This window comes from Colias croceus, chromosome 17, assembly GCF_905220415.1.
Source record: "Colias croceus chromosome 17, ilColCroc2.1".
Classification (NCBI taxonomy): Eukaryota; Metazoa; Arthropoda; class Insecta; order Lepidoptera; family Pieridae; genus Colias; species Colias croceus.
This window is the reverse complement of record NC_059553.1, coordinates 2,069,508-2,085,726: the sequence shown is the minus strand read 5'-3', so window position 1 is coordinate 2,085,726 and position 16,219 is coordinate 2,069,508. Positions and strand designations below refer to the sequence as shown.

General features: G+C 31.4%; 1 protein-coding gene across 1 annotated transcript; it reads left to right on the top strand.

Annotated features, from left to right (window-relative positions):
- The first annotated feature begins 171 nt into the window (after positions 1-171).
- Positions 172-14,696, top strand: LOC123699126 (arabinose-proton symporter-like). Its single transcript, XM_045646003.1, has 10 exons — positions 172-275; positions 3,249-3,479; positions 8,866-9,028; positions 9,418-9,599; positions 10,399-10,583; positions 11,391-11,560; positions 11,959-12,115; positions 13,113-13,387; positions 13,843-13,970; positions 14,570-14,696. The coding sequence occupies exons 1-10, from the start codon at positions 239-241 to the stop codon at positions 14,611-14,613; spliced, it is 1,572 nt and encodes a 523-aa protein (XP_045501959.1). The 5' UTR covers positions 172-238; the 3' UTR covers positions 14,614-14,696.
- Positions 14,697-16,219: the final 1,523 nt, after the last annotated feature.

The window sequence follows — 16,219 nt, the reverse complement described above, 5'->3', positions numbered from 1 at the left end:
ATTATCTTAGTGAAACATTTATTAACCAATTTATCTTGAACTTCCTGTATCAGACTAACATAATATGAGAAAGGAGGTTTGTTATAGACTTTGATAGCTCAAGATAAAATAGTTTTCTTACGCCAAGGCTGGAAAGATATAAATAATTTGAAACATTTAGTACAGTAGCATTCTACTTTTATCAGCTACAATGTCTAAGTGTTATTTTTGTGCATTATTTTAATAAATACAAGTGAAAATGAGTGAAGTAGACTTACAAGTTCTTGGTCGTAGTTGTATGTATTGTTTTTATTTATACTTTTCATAACAATTTCAAATTAATTTAGGATTTTATTAAATTCAATGGCCATTTTTAATTAGGCTATTAATATAATCAAAAGACGTCTTACGATGGAATCAAACACATTTATTTCAGCATTAATTATTTAGGACGACAATATAATTGATGTTTTCGTTTGTCTTGGAACCACAGATTATGTAAAGTTGGTTGACTTCAGTTTAATTTAGATAATCGTTTTTCTGTTATCTTTAGATTACTGAGGTTGAGTTTTTTCTGGTACATCTTATCATCATAAAATATCATAAATTATATCAGATATTTTAAAATCCAAAAAAGTTTCAGTTTAATTGTCTAATAAGCAGTAATGTGGAAGGAGTGTTGGATTTATTATTTACTGTCTTATTATTTTACTGACATTTTATAATTCTATTCAGTTTTTTATTGATAAAATACGCTTATTATCACTTAAGAATCATACCAACTTAACTCAAATCACTTACATAATTTTTTTTCTATTCTATCTTACTTTTTGTCTCCTATTGCTTCTTTTTTATGAAAATAGTGAACCGTTTGCAATGCTATTCAACTTTAAATTTAAAATATAGTTAATATAGTTTGTTAAGTGTTATATATTTGTACAAGGTACGATGGGATTGTCATCGTCCTTTAGGACAAAAAACCCTAAATAAAAAAAGATAAAAAAAATATGTTCCGAATGAGCAATTACCGCAAAATCGTGTATGACGAGTAGTGACTATTGTCTTAGATACAGGCTTGGCCTACTTTAGACACTAAACGCGTCTAGAGTTACTTTTAGACACGTAAGTGACACGGAGACATAGTAAGTGCTAAGTCGCAGAAATTTTGAGGTTTCATTTTCGTATAGTACAGATAATAAGTTCTTTTTTAGTTTCAAGTCTTCTTTCACCAATGAATTTTTTTAGAGAAATTCATTAAAAAGATAATAAGTTTTCATGTAAAAGAGCAGATATAGTATACAGGGTGTAATCGTTAAGTGTGCACAGGCGATTATTCCGTAACTATTACAGATATCAAAAAACTTTAAACTGATATCGAAAGTATTTAACCTAATGAGTAAAATGGCCATAATAAATTTTTAAAAATAAAACGAGAAATATCTAAAAAATTAACTTTAAACCCTCCCATACATTTAGTATGAGATACGAATATCCCATGTTCATGGGTTGATCCAAAAGTAATGATAATCAATATTAAACAAGGTCATTACAGTTATAATAATTATGTAGTTCTCTAGGTAGTCTTCTAACTAGAAAATATACTTCAATATTTTTTTTCCTAAACTTAAAAAAAAAAACTTTGACTTCATCCACAAAAACCCCTCCACGCGGCCATCACTTCGCTGTCGTCTTAAAATAATTTATTGCTAAGAAAGTGTTTCTTGTGCCGAGGAAAGAGATAAAAGTAAATAGGAGCTAGATCTAAAAAATAGGGTAGGTGTTCAAGCATTTGGAATGCCGATTTTTGAATGGCAGCCATCGCAACTGACGCTTTGTGATCTGGTGCGTTGTCTTGGTGAAACAGCGTTCAGGTCCGCAGTTTGCCATGTCTCTTTTCCTTACTAACCTACCGCAATCTTTTAATTTGGTCTGTTTAGTAAGAGCCCAATAAAGTGGCTACCTTTTTAAAATATTCCACCATAATTATTTCTTCAGCGTCCCAAAAAACTACCGCTTTAATCTAACCTACTGATTTTCACTTTGAATTTCTTCATCGTCACTTTGGAAGCTCGCATCCAGGACATTGATTGTTTTTTTGGTTTCAGCATAAACATGGTGAACTCGGGTAACGTCCATGATCACAAAACGTGACAAAAAATTATCCTGATATCATTAAAAATTTAGAAATTTACCCTCTACATGTCGAATCGTTGTTTCTTCTTTTCGTCGGGAAACATTCTGGCACGCACGGTTCACATTCAAATTAATGTAAATAATTGGAAACGTGGCCTGGTGATATGATTTTTTTGTGATTACTTAGTGAATACATGAGCAAGCAAAAAACATTTGTTTTATATTTTTATGTGCACAGGAAATACCCAATTATCATTACTTTTGGATCAACCTAGTACATTTAAGAACCAACAAAGATTTTAGCTTTTTCTTTCTTTTTTTGGTTTTCTGCTTTAATTACTTCGCAAATTTGAAGGGAAGTTCATTTAGAAACTGTAAATAGAGCTCCTCATTGTATTTCACAATGAGGACATCACTTCGAAAATCTGCTATGAATACAAAATGTATGGGAAATAAAATGTATGGGAGCGTTTAATGTAACATTTTTGGATATTTCTCGTTTTATTTTTAAAAATTTATTATGGCCATTTTACTCATTAGGTTAAGTACTTTCGATATCAGTTTAAAGTTTTTTGGTATCTGCAATAGTTACGGAATAATCGCTTGTGCACACTTAACGATTACACCCTGTATACTCAGTATATATCATAATTTTCAAGTTCATAAAGACACTAATATTATAATATTTGCAAAATTTTATCAAATCAGCTGATTTCTCACGAATATTCTAATCTATTTATACCGACTTTTCAGTTTAAGTCAATAGTAAGATTCATTCATTATCTAATCTAATGATTGTTTAAAAAATGCTGTTCGTATATTTATATCTAAGTATGTCATAACATAAGCACCTTTTTTTAAATCGCCTTACGGTAAAAGTGATATAAAAAAGCTCAAACGGTCAGAATATACTATGAAATTTTATTTAGGTTTATTCACACTTTCTTTAGTAACATAATGTGTACCTACCATACTTGTGTTAATACAGAATACAGACACAAAAATCTACCATAAAATACCTCATTTGCTACGTGAAAGACAATATAGAAAACACATTATTGCATTTATAACATATAAAGATCAAGATAGGATAGTTAATATTAGGATAATATACCTAAGTGAGGATTTACTTTCAGCCCAAGATGAGCCCGAACACACTATCCCCACAGCGATGCAAGAAGTCAATCTAGCGTTAAAAGAATGCGGTTTCGGCCGGTTTCACATAAAGCTTCTACTATCTGCGTATGTAGGATATACTTGTGGACTAGTTGTGTCCATCAGCACGCCTTATATACTGCCCATAGCTGAATGTGACTTGAATATGAGCTTGTTGCAAAAAGGAGTGTTGAATGCAATACCGTATGTTGGTAAGTATTGCCAATACATTTTAAAGGAAGAGAATATTAAACTATGAGTGCACTATATTAATATGATATGTAAGTTGTAGTTTCTAACGCTTATTTCATACTAGCTTTTGCCCGCAGCTTCGCCTGCGTGGAAAAGAAAAATTTTCATGGTAATAATTTTTCATCCCCTATTTTATCCCTTTGGGGGCAGAATTGATCAAAATCCTTTCTTAGGGGACGCCTACGTTATGACATCTACCTGCATGCCAAATTTCAGCCCGATACGTCCTGTGGTTTGGGCTGTGCGTTGATAGATCACTATATCAGTCACCTTTGAGTTTTATATATATATAGATTATTGAATGCTGAAACGAAATCATAAAAGGGAATTAATTCATTCGATTGAGTTTTCAGAATAAAATATATAAATAATATTATAGACGTCTATATAGTACAACAACAGAGATTTTGATCTATATTACCTTATTACTCACTTTAGTTACGTCTTCATGAAAATAAATTTTATCGAGATAAGAAACGTTAAATAAAGAAAAACTGTATTAGTCCTAGATAGTGCGACTTTAGACGATTGCGTATTTATTGCAGATGTTAGATAAAACATACGCAAAAGATATTTTTATAATTCTAAATGGGTGTTATGAAAACATCGACTTATCTCAGAAATTAAATATTATGTACCTACTCAAGTCGCAATTTATTGCACAATTAATTTTTCAGACTCCAATATGGACAGACTAATAAGTCTGTTTAGTAATCGCTCTAGTTGAAAATAAATTTTTTAAGTGTATAAGTAAGTGAAGATACATGTCCCCTAGTGGGTAATGGGGCATTAAACATCTGTTCCACTGATCGATTTTCTCTACGGACAAAAAGGTGATAAGCCTTCGCCCTTCTGTGTCCTGCCAGACCGTAAATTTTTTTGTCCACCGTGAATCGAACTCAGGACTACGCTCGAGCGTTAACCAAGGTGGTCCAATTATGGTAGTTTAGTATAGCCACGTAAAATTGCGTCTTTATTCTTAAAATTATTATAACCATAGATTTTTGAAACATTCTCATTAAAATGTCCCTTCCTGATAATTTAATATAATATCACAGATAATATACGTACCTATAATATTACCATAGATAATATATTAATATTTTCTATATTAAAGTTAAGTAAAGTATTAAAATGATAAGTCGTTCATAAAACGTGATAAATGAAAATACTCTAGCAGTTTATCCAACTTTATAAGACACAAAGTTTCTATACGATAAAGGGGTGATATTAAAATTTTCATTGACCTAATATTAAATGCCTTTAGATTATAATAATTTCTTAAATACTTTAAAACTAGAAGCGGTTACATTTCCTCTTGAGTTAATTTAATTTGTATACGCTACATATTTTGCAATAAAAAGTAGCCTATGTTCTTTCTCAGGGTCTAAAGATTGTCTGTGCCAAATTTCATCAAAATCGGTCCAGTAGTTTATGAGCCTATTCATTACAATCAATCAAACAAACAAACAAAGTTTTCCTCTTTATAATATTAGTATAAATCCTTGCATTTATCAACTGACGTTCTCAGAAAGAGGGTTAAGTTTTTCGAGTGGTTGTATGTATATTTCTATGACACACTCTATAGAGTAAACTACTGGAAAAATATTTGCCTATGAGTATTTAAATTCGTTTTAATTTCGTTTAATATTTTTGTTCAATCCATACTAATATTATAAATGCGAATGTAACTCTGTCTGTCTGTCTGTCTGTTACTCAATCACGCCTAAACTACTGAACCAATTTGCATGAAATTTGGTATGGAGATATTTTGATACCCGAGAAAGGACATAGGCTACCTTTTATTGCGAAATAAGTACCACGGGCGAAGCCGGGGCGGACCACTAGTTGATTATAAACTGAAAAATTGTAATGTAAAATTTACAATTTATAACTACAGAGTTTCTTGCCGACTCTACCTTGTAGATACTGAAATATATAGTTATATATTTTGAAGATTCAAAAGCACTACCGAAGAAAGTCTAGTTGAAAGAAAAAGTTGTTTTTAATTTGTTACCTCAGATCTATTGACTGGGTGAAGCGATTATGATAATTCATTGTTTTATTTGAAAGTTGTTTCTGCCCTGTGGTCCCATCGAAATTCTGACGAAATTTTAAATCTGTACCAGGTTGAAGGCGGTTTTTTGTTAAAAAAAAATATTGCAGATCTTTTTCAGATAGGTAGGTATATCACAGATTAAAAAATAGCACGTAACGTTGACTTCGTGTCTATAAAATTGTTTCCTGCAGGCAAATTGGAGGCAAATTGATACAATAAAAAAATCTAACTCAAAGTTCTGAAATGAATTTTATTCACTCTTCTCTGTCCAGTTTTAAACGGTTTCTATTCAAATTCATTTATTTGTTATATGTTTGTTGGATATAAAAATTTATCTTATTCATTTATTGTGAATATTTAATGTTTTGAACGTTGATAGAACAGTTCTGTGCCTCCAGTGAATAAGGGAGTAAGACGAGTTATTCCCTTTGGTTTTTATTGCACCATTGGATTCAGCTCGTCAAAATACACAACATATCAAAAGGTCATATCTCAAGCTGCATCCTAACCCAGTTTTTCGAATGACCCAAACGGTATAAGTAGGGTGTGATAAACGGTTTAGGTTACCTTATCCATCATTTTAGGCAATCGCAAAGGAACTATTCGTCTCGAGTCAAAATAACCCACGAACACAAAGACATAATATGTGTAGTTATACTTTTTGAATAAAGACTTAATTCATTTTGTTCCATCCGTGCTAACACTATTTTAGTATAAACGCAGTTGTGTCATTTTTCTAACATGAGCATGAAAGAACAACTCTTAGTGTCATTGGTTCAAGTGACGACATGAGACAGTTTTGCATTAATGCCGTGTTACTATTGGTCTATTTGAATACTGCACGGAAACAACGGACACTATTCCTTTTTGCTTAATAATATTTTTCAATCTTTTTTTATTTATCAGTTAACTTGGGATACTAATAATATTTCTATGGAAATTAACTATTTTTTGCAATAGTATCTATTAAAAATACAGTTTTAATTAACACATTAAGTGCTAATATTATACTCCTTGTTTATATAAATACAGAACGATAATTGAATCATCTAAAAAAAGCCAACAAAAATGTTAAACTTTTAATATTTTCTTCTTATATTTGGGTAAGTTTTATAAAAAATAACTAGTTTTTAATCTTTTTTTTTATTTAATCTAACTACAATAATACTATAATTATAGACGCATAGAAAAAAAAATTTATAACCAGTCTTGACAAATTATGAATATTGTGTTCTCTCTCATATAGCGTTTTAGCCACTGTAATTTGCCTTTTTATAGGAAAAAAATCCGCAATATCGAAACTATTTTGGTCCTGCATTATCGTAAACATATTATGGATACTCTGGTACCATATATTTTGAAAAAATTTGGATATTGTCACGTAGAGTCTCTTCAAGTCGTATTTGCATCCAAGGCACCTTCAAATCTGTGCTTAATTTTTTCATAAAATCTTTGCAGCTCATTGTTTTTTCTTTATTTATCTATATTATTTTGATATTATAAGATATAGAAATTGTTAAAATTCCATATCATGCCGTAAAATATTGCCACTGACCACCTATAACTTTCCCTGTAAGGTAACTGAACATACTTACAGGAATATGGTTTTCGAGCTTCTCTTATCTCTTAATAGTGCTTGTATCCTCAATGTATAACCACCATGATATATTCGGTTTTTCTCCGGACAACATCTTCAGCCACCCAATCCTCTTGCTTGGAGTCCAAATCCAGCGGAGGACAATAATCGTCATTTACTAAAATTGAAGGTTTTTCGTCCTAGTGTTAAAGTTTTCTGGATCCTATTTTATACTCAATATATAGTATACTAGCGGTCCGCCCCGGCTTCGCCCGTGGTACATGTTTACGTTTTCTCTACATAAGAACCATCCTCGTACTTCAAGGAATATAATAAAAAAACAATTTTCGAAATCGGTTCAGCCGTTCTCGAGTTATGGAATTACAACGAAAAGTGGCATTGATTTTTATATATTAGATAATACTATATCATGTAAAACGTGACTTGGAATAAAAATATTCAAATAAATCAACACAAAATATTTTTTTAAACAATCGTAAAAGTTACGAAAAGCCCAATTATACGTCAAAATGACGTACAACATCCTCTTTACTACAAAATAGCGGAATTTACCGGGAAGAGCCAACTATGTACTGCTAGGTCTCGACGGCTAATGAGTTGTTTCTGGATTTCGAAGCGATTCGATGGTAAATATAGAAAAGACAAAGTTATTTCGCCGCGGTGTACATTAAATTTACGTAGATTGGACTTCTAGGGTTAAATGCATAAACACCTACATGTTGTTTTGTTTTTATTATATCTAATAACGATAAAAAATCCGTTGATTTTATTCGTTTTTCAAACTACATGCATGGTTGTTCCACTAAAAGGCCTCAATTGAGTCATAAAGTACACAAATTTCAAGCATAATAAGTCGCATCATTTCTATAAAACCAAAACTGGCAATAATTTAAGTCGTGTTATGCGACTATGAACATGGTGCATTAGGGCATAAGTTGTTATATTGCAAAGAGCAAAAAAAACCTTATATGAATACATTGAGTTATTCCATGAAGTACTCGTTCATAAGGGCACAACTACAAAAAAACACGAAAAAAGTATATTTATGGGGTTGTTACAATATCTGTTCATATGTAAAACTAAAGTCTAACATCATATCTTACCCATACAAGCTTAAAAATTTGAAGCTATAAAGATTTAGTGTTGATATATAGTTTTTTGTCTCTCCTGAAAAGTGCTGTTTTTGAGTTATTCCCTTATTCACTGGAGGCACAGAGTTATTAATAAAACACTAGATTACTCTACCTTTTTTGCAAATAATTTATTTGTTTATTTTTCAATTCAATTTACTGTATAGTTTGTAACCGCCTCCTTGGTACAGTGGTTGACGCGTGAGCATAGCACCGAGGGGTCCTGGGTTCGATTCCCGGTGGAGACGAAGAAAAAAAATGTCTCGGTCTGGTAGGACAAAGAAGGCTAATCACCTACTTGTCCCTAAAGAAAATCGATCAGTTAAACAGATGTAAAATGCATCTGCCTCTTACCCCACATCTTCACTACAAAATATAGTTTGTAAAGTATAATTAGGTTAATTAAAAAAATATTGTTAAGGGATATAGTTTCATTAATAATGTTTCAGAAATAAAATAAAACAACATTTGAATCATCGGGTATAAGAACTAACTCTAAAATCTCATGTAAATTCTGTCTCTCTGTCATTTTTATTTATATGAGTTTTTATTTATTTCAGGAATGATACTGTCATCATCATTAGCAGGGTTTTTAACAGATACATACGGCAGAAAGCGGTTTATTGTTTGTGGCTTTCTAGGTATATTCTTTTTTACCGTTATTTCTGGTTTGAGCCAAAAATATTACATATTAGTCACGTCGAAATTCTTCGAGGGATTGTTGTGAGTAGTATTGTAGAGTTTTTTTTATATATTTTGTTATTTAAACTGACTTTTACAAACCGACGTGTGTTTTAAGTTTAAATCATTTGCTATTTAATCTTACTTTAAAAAATTTACGTGTATTTTAATTCTCGATTACGAATCGAGAATTATAATAACATCTGTTAACATTAAGAAATTAAAGACTAACGGATTTTAAACACGATTTATTCATTTAATTTTTATCTCAACGCTTCACAATTTAATTTTCGTGACGATCACTGCAAAGTGTTCGAAACGTTGGGATAAAAAAAATATCAATATACAAGTAAAAATTTATTATACTCATGTTAAATACCACAAAATATCTGATAACATTATCCTAAGTCATAAACACGTTATCCAAACAGATTTGCGACTTCATTCAGTCCATTCTTGGCGCTAACCTCTGAGCTATGCCACAGCGGAATCAGGGATCGAGTGATGCTGGTCCAATCGTCCTTTGTGGCTATTGGACAGATTTCTGTCGCTTTAATTTCCTGGGCAATTCTCAGGTGCGATTGGAGGGATGTGCTGTTCAATGGGTATATAGGTAAGTGGACCGTTTTATACTGGACTATGTTCAAGGAAATAGTATAGAATAGTGAACATTTTGATATTTCGTTTCTGTAAAAGAAATAAGTGCTAAAGGAAATGTAGTGAATAATTTGGTGTTTTTTCGTTTCTATAAGGATTTAGTATCTGGCTCTTTCTTCTTTTATTGAAATGGATATGGATGTTATGTATTTTGATTTATTTACTTGGTTTATAAAACAAGTTATGCATGAATAGTTTTAATATAAGAGAAAATAAATAACATACTTTTAGTATACTATAGTCTTTAACATCCAACTTTTCTACAGAAGTTCTAGAGTAACTTTTTAAAGGTGTAATTTGATATCGCAAACTTTTATGAATAATGCGGTATCGCATAGTTTATAGAAGACGTGATGATATTCTTAATATGTAGTTCTAGTTAAAAATTGGAACATTTCTAACAAAAAAAACCTAATACAATCCGATAAACATTAATTATGTTTAGTTTCTTTAAATTCAAAGACAGCAAAGCAATTTCACAACTTCTTACATAATATTATACATATTTTTTTACAAGAAAACAGTATTTTATAATTTTTATTTAATATTTAATAGAACTGCATTACAGAGTTTAGATATTTTAAAAGAAACACACAATTCACTTGTTCCGTTTTTATTTACCTATACCTATATATTGTTTCGATTTTTATTATTAAATCCACAAACGGTTTCGTTGCATCATCTTCAAGAACTACCTAGTATTTAATAACAGTATTGTAAACAAAATTTATGTTTGTTGTTCGTTATGTTTTCAGTCCTCAATACATGGAACTACTATCTCCTGATAATGTCAGTCTGGTCCCTCTGTGCGAGCATCCTGTACATGTTTTTACCTGAAAGCCCTAAGTTTTATGTAACACAGCACAAATACAATGAAGCGAGAGATGTTTTAATTCGAGTGTACAAAGAAAACACGGGAAAACCAGCGGAAACTTTTAAGGTATAGACAAGATTTGTAGTTCATTTAAACATTCGCGAAATTTTGGTTACAAGATTACAGTTTTGAAGATTAAAGTTGTGAAGAAGGTTTGAAAGTTTTAAGAAATTGAATCTATTTTAATTTGTGATTTTCGATACATTGATCGACCGAAATTCCTTCGTACAAGAATTGGAATTTGTTGGAATTTTTGTACCGTAATTAAATATTTTTAACTTCCCAACTCAAAAATAAAATACGAAATTATATAGGTATTTCATATTATTTAGTTGCATTCGAATGAAACGCATGATTTCAAAGAAAATATTATATCGTGCTTCAAATTCAATGAACTTACAAATAAATTACCATAATAAATTTTTGAGAAATACCATCAATTTTAAATTTAGCAATAGCTCATTTCACTTATCAGAAGCTAGATATCCGCCCGCGGTTTTGCTCGCGTAGTCAAAGAAAAACCCGTGTAGTTCCCGTTGAAGTGGGATTAAAACCTTTCATAAGTATACTTTCTTGATTCTCAAACTATCTCTTAACCAAATTTCATCTAAATTAGTTCTGTGGATTTTTATAACTAAACAGACCAACGAGCAGATAAGTCACCTGGTGGAAAGTGATGCCCGCCGTCCATTAGCTTTCACGATATAAGAGTCACTGCAAATGTGTTGCCGGCCTTTTAGGCGTGAAACAGAGACGGATAGACCAACATACAAACAGAGTTAACATACATGATCAGAAAAATTTAATCGACTATCGATAATATGATTGTGCCAAAATACCAAAAATAAATAATAATTCCTACTTTATTTACAGTATGTGAACTTATGGAAAGACGAAATGAAACAGGCTATAGTTGAGACTCCGGAAGGCGAACATAAGAGCCAACTATCGGCTGGCTTCGAGAATATCAAACCGCTGTTTCGACGGCCTTTGTTGTTGTATCTATTGCTCTTCTGTTTTATAAACTACTTCACAATGACGCAGTGAGTTAAACTTACCCAGTTTTCGATTGTTATGAAAATAGTACCTACTTTTATATATTTAGGGAACTTTGCACTTATTGCTTATAATATGAATAAAGCATTGTTATGTGGGCCGAGCACTCGTGTCAGAAGTCAAACTTCTTTGACATGATTCAAAGATACAAAAATCATCACCGTACTCCATGGCGTGACGGTATTGCCATGTCGGGGCCTTGAACTTTTACTCTTACGCGCCTCAAGAAGTTTCACTTCTGACACTTCAAAATAAACACTGCAATATTTGTGTCTTGGTTGGTACACTAATGTAATTCCATTAATTTCAAGCTCAACACAGCAACAGCTAATCCTAATTGTTTCTTATTAGATATGATTCCTAAGAAACAATATCTTGTTTCCAGATACAACGTACTTCGGCTGTGGTTTCCACAACTTTCTACAATAGTGGAGAACTACAGACAGAATGGGACTGAGGATTTTTGTGTCATGTTAGACGCATATACCCATGATCTTAGAATTAAAGTTAACACTGCAAGAGATGATGATGTGTGTTTGCCGGTATGTATGCTTCTCAAAACATAAAACAAAAACGATCATTAATTACAACCTAAAAACAGATAATTTGAAAATATCCAATGAGTGACAAATTAATATTTTGCAATCAAATGTTTTAAAAAAGCAATTTAACGCAAACGAACGAAAACTCTAAGTCGAACTAATTAAATATGACATGCAGATCTTCATTGAAAAAGACAATTAACATGCTTGAGTGAAAATTGCTTGCAAACATTTGCTTGACCATTTTGAAATATTATTTGCATCAGATATCTCAAGCTGTTTATAGATAAGACCTCTAGTAGAAATTCTACACTTTAATGTGTTTGCTATATTTGAAAATAGAGCGAATGTAGCAAAAATGTTAGATCTTTCATATTCTTAAAGTAGAACCGATCTGTAGCCTCAGGTTTCAATTTGGTTCATTTTATCGGTATCATGGCTTTATTCTCTTATCTGAAGCTTTTAAGGATCGATTTTGACAAAGCCAAACCGATTTAGCTAGAAATTTGAGCTTAGTTTATACGTAGTTTATTAAAGAGTTCACTTAAATATTGGAGAAGATATCTTAATAGTCCTACTTGTATTATAAATGCGATAGTTTGTGAGGATGTGTGTGTGTGTTTGTAACTCTTTCACGCAAATACTACTGAACGATTTCAATGAAATTTAGCACACATATAGAGGGTAACTTGGATTAACACATAGGTAGGTTTATCCCGGAAATCCCACGGGAACGGGAACTATGCAGGTTTTCCTTTGAAAAAGCGAGCGAAGCCGCGGGCGGAAATCAATGTTCAAAAATAAAATACCATTTATAACAACTGATATAGACTTAGTGTGACAAAATACCAATTTACCAATGCTAAACTATACAAAGTTTGCGTTATCTACATTTTACTACACGACATAATATTATAAGTTACTAACTAACGTTCATTTAATTTCAACCAATTTATAATTGCAAAGCTTTGTCCTTATTAATCGTTACAAATTGCAGGTACGGAGCGGAGACGAAACATATCTAAACACAGTCATATTAGGTTGTATCTGTCTAGTACCATTTATCATCACGAGCATCCTAGTGAATAAGGTCGGCAAGAAGAACCTATTCCTCGTCTGCGGCTTATTATCTGTGGGCTGTACGATTGCCCTGAGATGGACCGTGTCTAAGATTCTATTGGTCTCGTTATTTTCAACTGACGTGTCTACCGCGCAGACTATGTTGAGTTTGACGCAGGCTATGGTCCTGGAACTATTCCCAACTAGTTATAGGTTGGTACAAAGTTTAGTACTAGTAAACTTGCTATGAATATTTGTATATAACTTCGTTTAATTAATAGTTAAATACTTAGTGTCGGTGAAATTTCGTATGCGGATGATTTATCAATGTTTAATTTAATAATTTCGTTAGAAAATTACCTTGAAGTTTTTACGACATAAAACTTATATTATCATTCAGGTTTGTGATGTAATCATCACATACCTGAATGATTTTGGTATGATAATTATTTTTAAGTAGACTTATATCTAATTTACCTAAAGAAAGTTCTAACAAGAACTAATCATACCTGTCTGCCAAAAATTTCATTCCACCAAGTCTACAAATTAGGTCCCACAAAACTGACACTAACATTCTCATCTATTATACTTTTGCTCAGAAAGAGCACAGTAAACAGATGTAGCATGGACTGAATGATGAATTACGTATTTAATAATAATTATTTCAGGTCGCTCGCAATGGGTCTAATTATGACGGCTGGTCGTATGGGAACGTTGGTTGGTAACGTAACGTTCCCAATTCTGTTGGACTTGGGGTGTGTGATACCATTCTTCACTTTATCTGCAATTATGTTAGGTGAGACTATCTTTATAATAATTATTATTATAGACTAGCTTTGTACCGCGGCTTTTCCTCCGGTACGGAAAGATTGGTTGTATCAACTCAGAATACTTTGTGGGCTTATGCACAATAACTGCTGAAGACCATCATATTCATGAATTACCATTTTATACAGCACGTGCGGACAAAAATTAATTATAAATATACATAGAAATTATTTGACGTACGTATCTATTTGGACGATCAATTTCGTTCCCAGAGGGGATTATCCAAAAGAGACAGTACGCAGAAGACCATTAAACTATCTCTGTGAAATGAAAATCGATCAAGAGATGTCACCCATCCATCTTGTGGGATGTTTCTAATAAAATATTATCCACTTAGGCCGGGAGATACTGACAGAAATTATTGGGTCATTTGTACCAGTATGTCGGTACTTCAGAGGTACCTACGCAATGACTAAAATAAAAATTATGTTAGCTTGTAGCCTTATTATAAAAGCTTCTATGGAAATGTAGGTGATATTTTTGTATACTGTTTCCATAATAAAATCAGAGTTAGATTCTAAATGTAAATTGTAGTTTTTACATTCTAAAATTATTATTTTTTTTCAGGTAATTGTATAATGGCGTTATTTTTGCCCACCAAGAAGACGTAGAATTAAAGAATAATTAAATGTAGTATAAATATAGTATTAGTGTAAATGAGAAGTTGTTTTGTTAATAAATTATTTTATTTTAACCTTTGTTTTTTTTTGTGAGAAAGACTCCTAACTACATAGGCTATATTCTGTTTACAAAACTTTTTTGTTCAAATTTGCAAACCACGGTGACTTTTTTTAGTAAAGTTAGCTCTTTTCATGGCCGGTAGGTAACACAGCTCAACAAAAAAACAATTTTTTTTTGTTGCCCTGGATATTTCTACAGATTTATATATTTCAAGTACCCAGTTTGCGAATGTAATCATTAAAATTATTTAATTGGCTCTAGTTTTTTTTTAATTTGGATTTTCATATATAAAAATTTCTTACGGCCCTTCAGAGTACGGGTTACTGACAAGTGTTTATTTTTAGGTGAATTACGTTTTCTGCACATTTATTCGCTCAGACAGAACCCTATTCTATAAAACTGACTGTAGAATATCAGAATGATAAATGGTTTCTGTAAAAAAACATTTTTATGAACAACAATGTTCGGTTTGTATTGAGTTAAAGAAACCCAGTAGCACTTGGTCAGCAAAGTGGATAGGTATACGAAATTCCCTTGATGTTTTTATTAATAGAATTAGACAAAGCAAATTCATTAGGAATAATTAATAAATATGAAAATTTAGGCCTTTGAGGGAATCTAGAAGTATAAGAAGAATACCCGATGGCCCTACAGGACGGGCGTGTCGACAATTGATAAAAAATGAAAATTTAACAAAATTTAATAACTGATGCTGAATGTAAATTATGGAGAGATATAGTATTAATTAATTTAAGATTAATTTAAAACACCAAATTATAAAGAAATTGCACAACAGTTGTTTAAAAAACTTCATTATTTTATGAGCAAATACGAGCATAAAGCTACACTTTGCCCACAGTCTCCTGGATAGATATCCAGTAAATCTGCGGAATTTCTGTGAGAAACAGGAAGAACACATCGAAAAAGAAGTAAAAATTATGGAATAATGGTATCAGGGTATATGGGATCGTCACATGATGGCAGATTACTGATGGTCCATAAGAAAACTATTGTCCCAAAATTAACTAAGAAGAGAAGCTTATAAAATCTATTTCCTTGTACTATTTCATAAGTTTTAATGATTTTTCTCTATTTTTATATCCATTTGAATTAATTAAATACTAAAACAAAACAATAAGTAAAACTTTGTAATAAATAAATGATGTAAAACAAATATACCTTCTATTTCATGCTGCGTTTTAGAGTCTAGTAAGAAAATTAGGATAAAAAAAAAAACTAGAGCCAATCTACCAAAACCATTAATAGTTCTATATATAATATGCATTAAATTATTCGAAACCGCTTTCACATCCAGGGCAACAAAATCATTGTTGACCAGTGATAATCTTATTACTTTTATCGGTAAATGCCGATTAATCGATAATCTCACATACAACTCTTTTTCAAATATTATGGAAGAAAATCTTTAATTTTAAAAGTTACGAACAATTATTAATCTAAACTTTTTTAATGCATAAATTCAAAATCTATTACAGTATAGGAGCTATTTAAAATATTCTTTTTGTAGTGAAACTT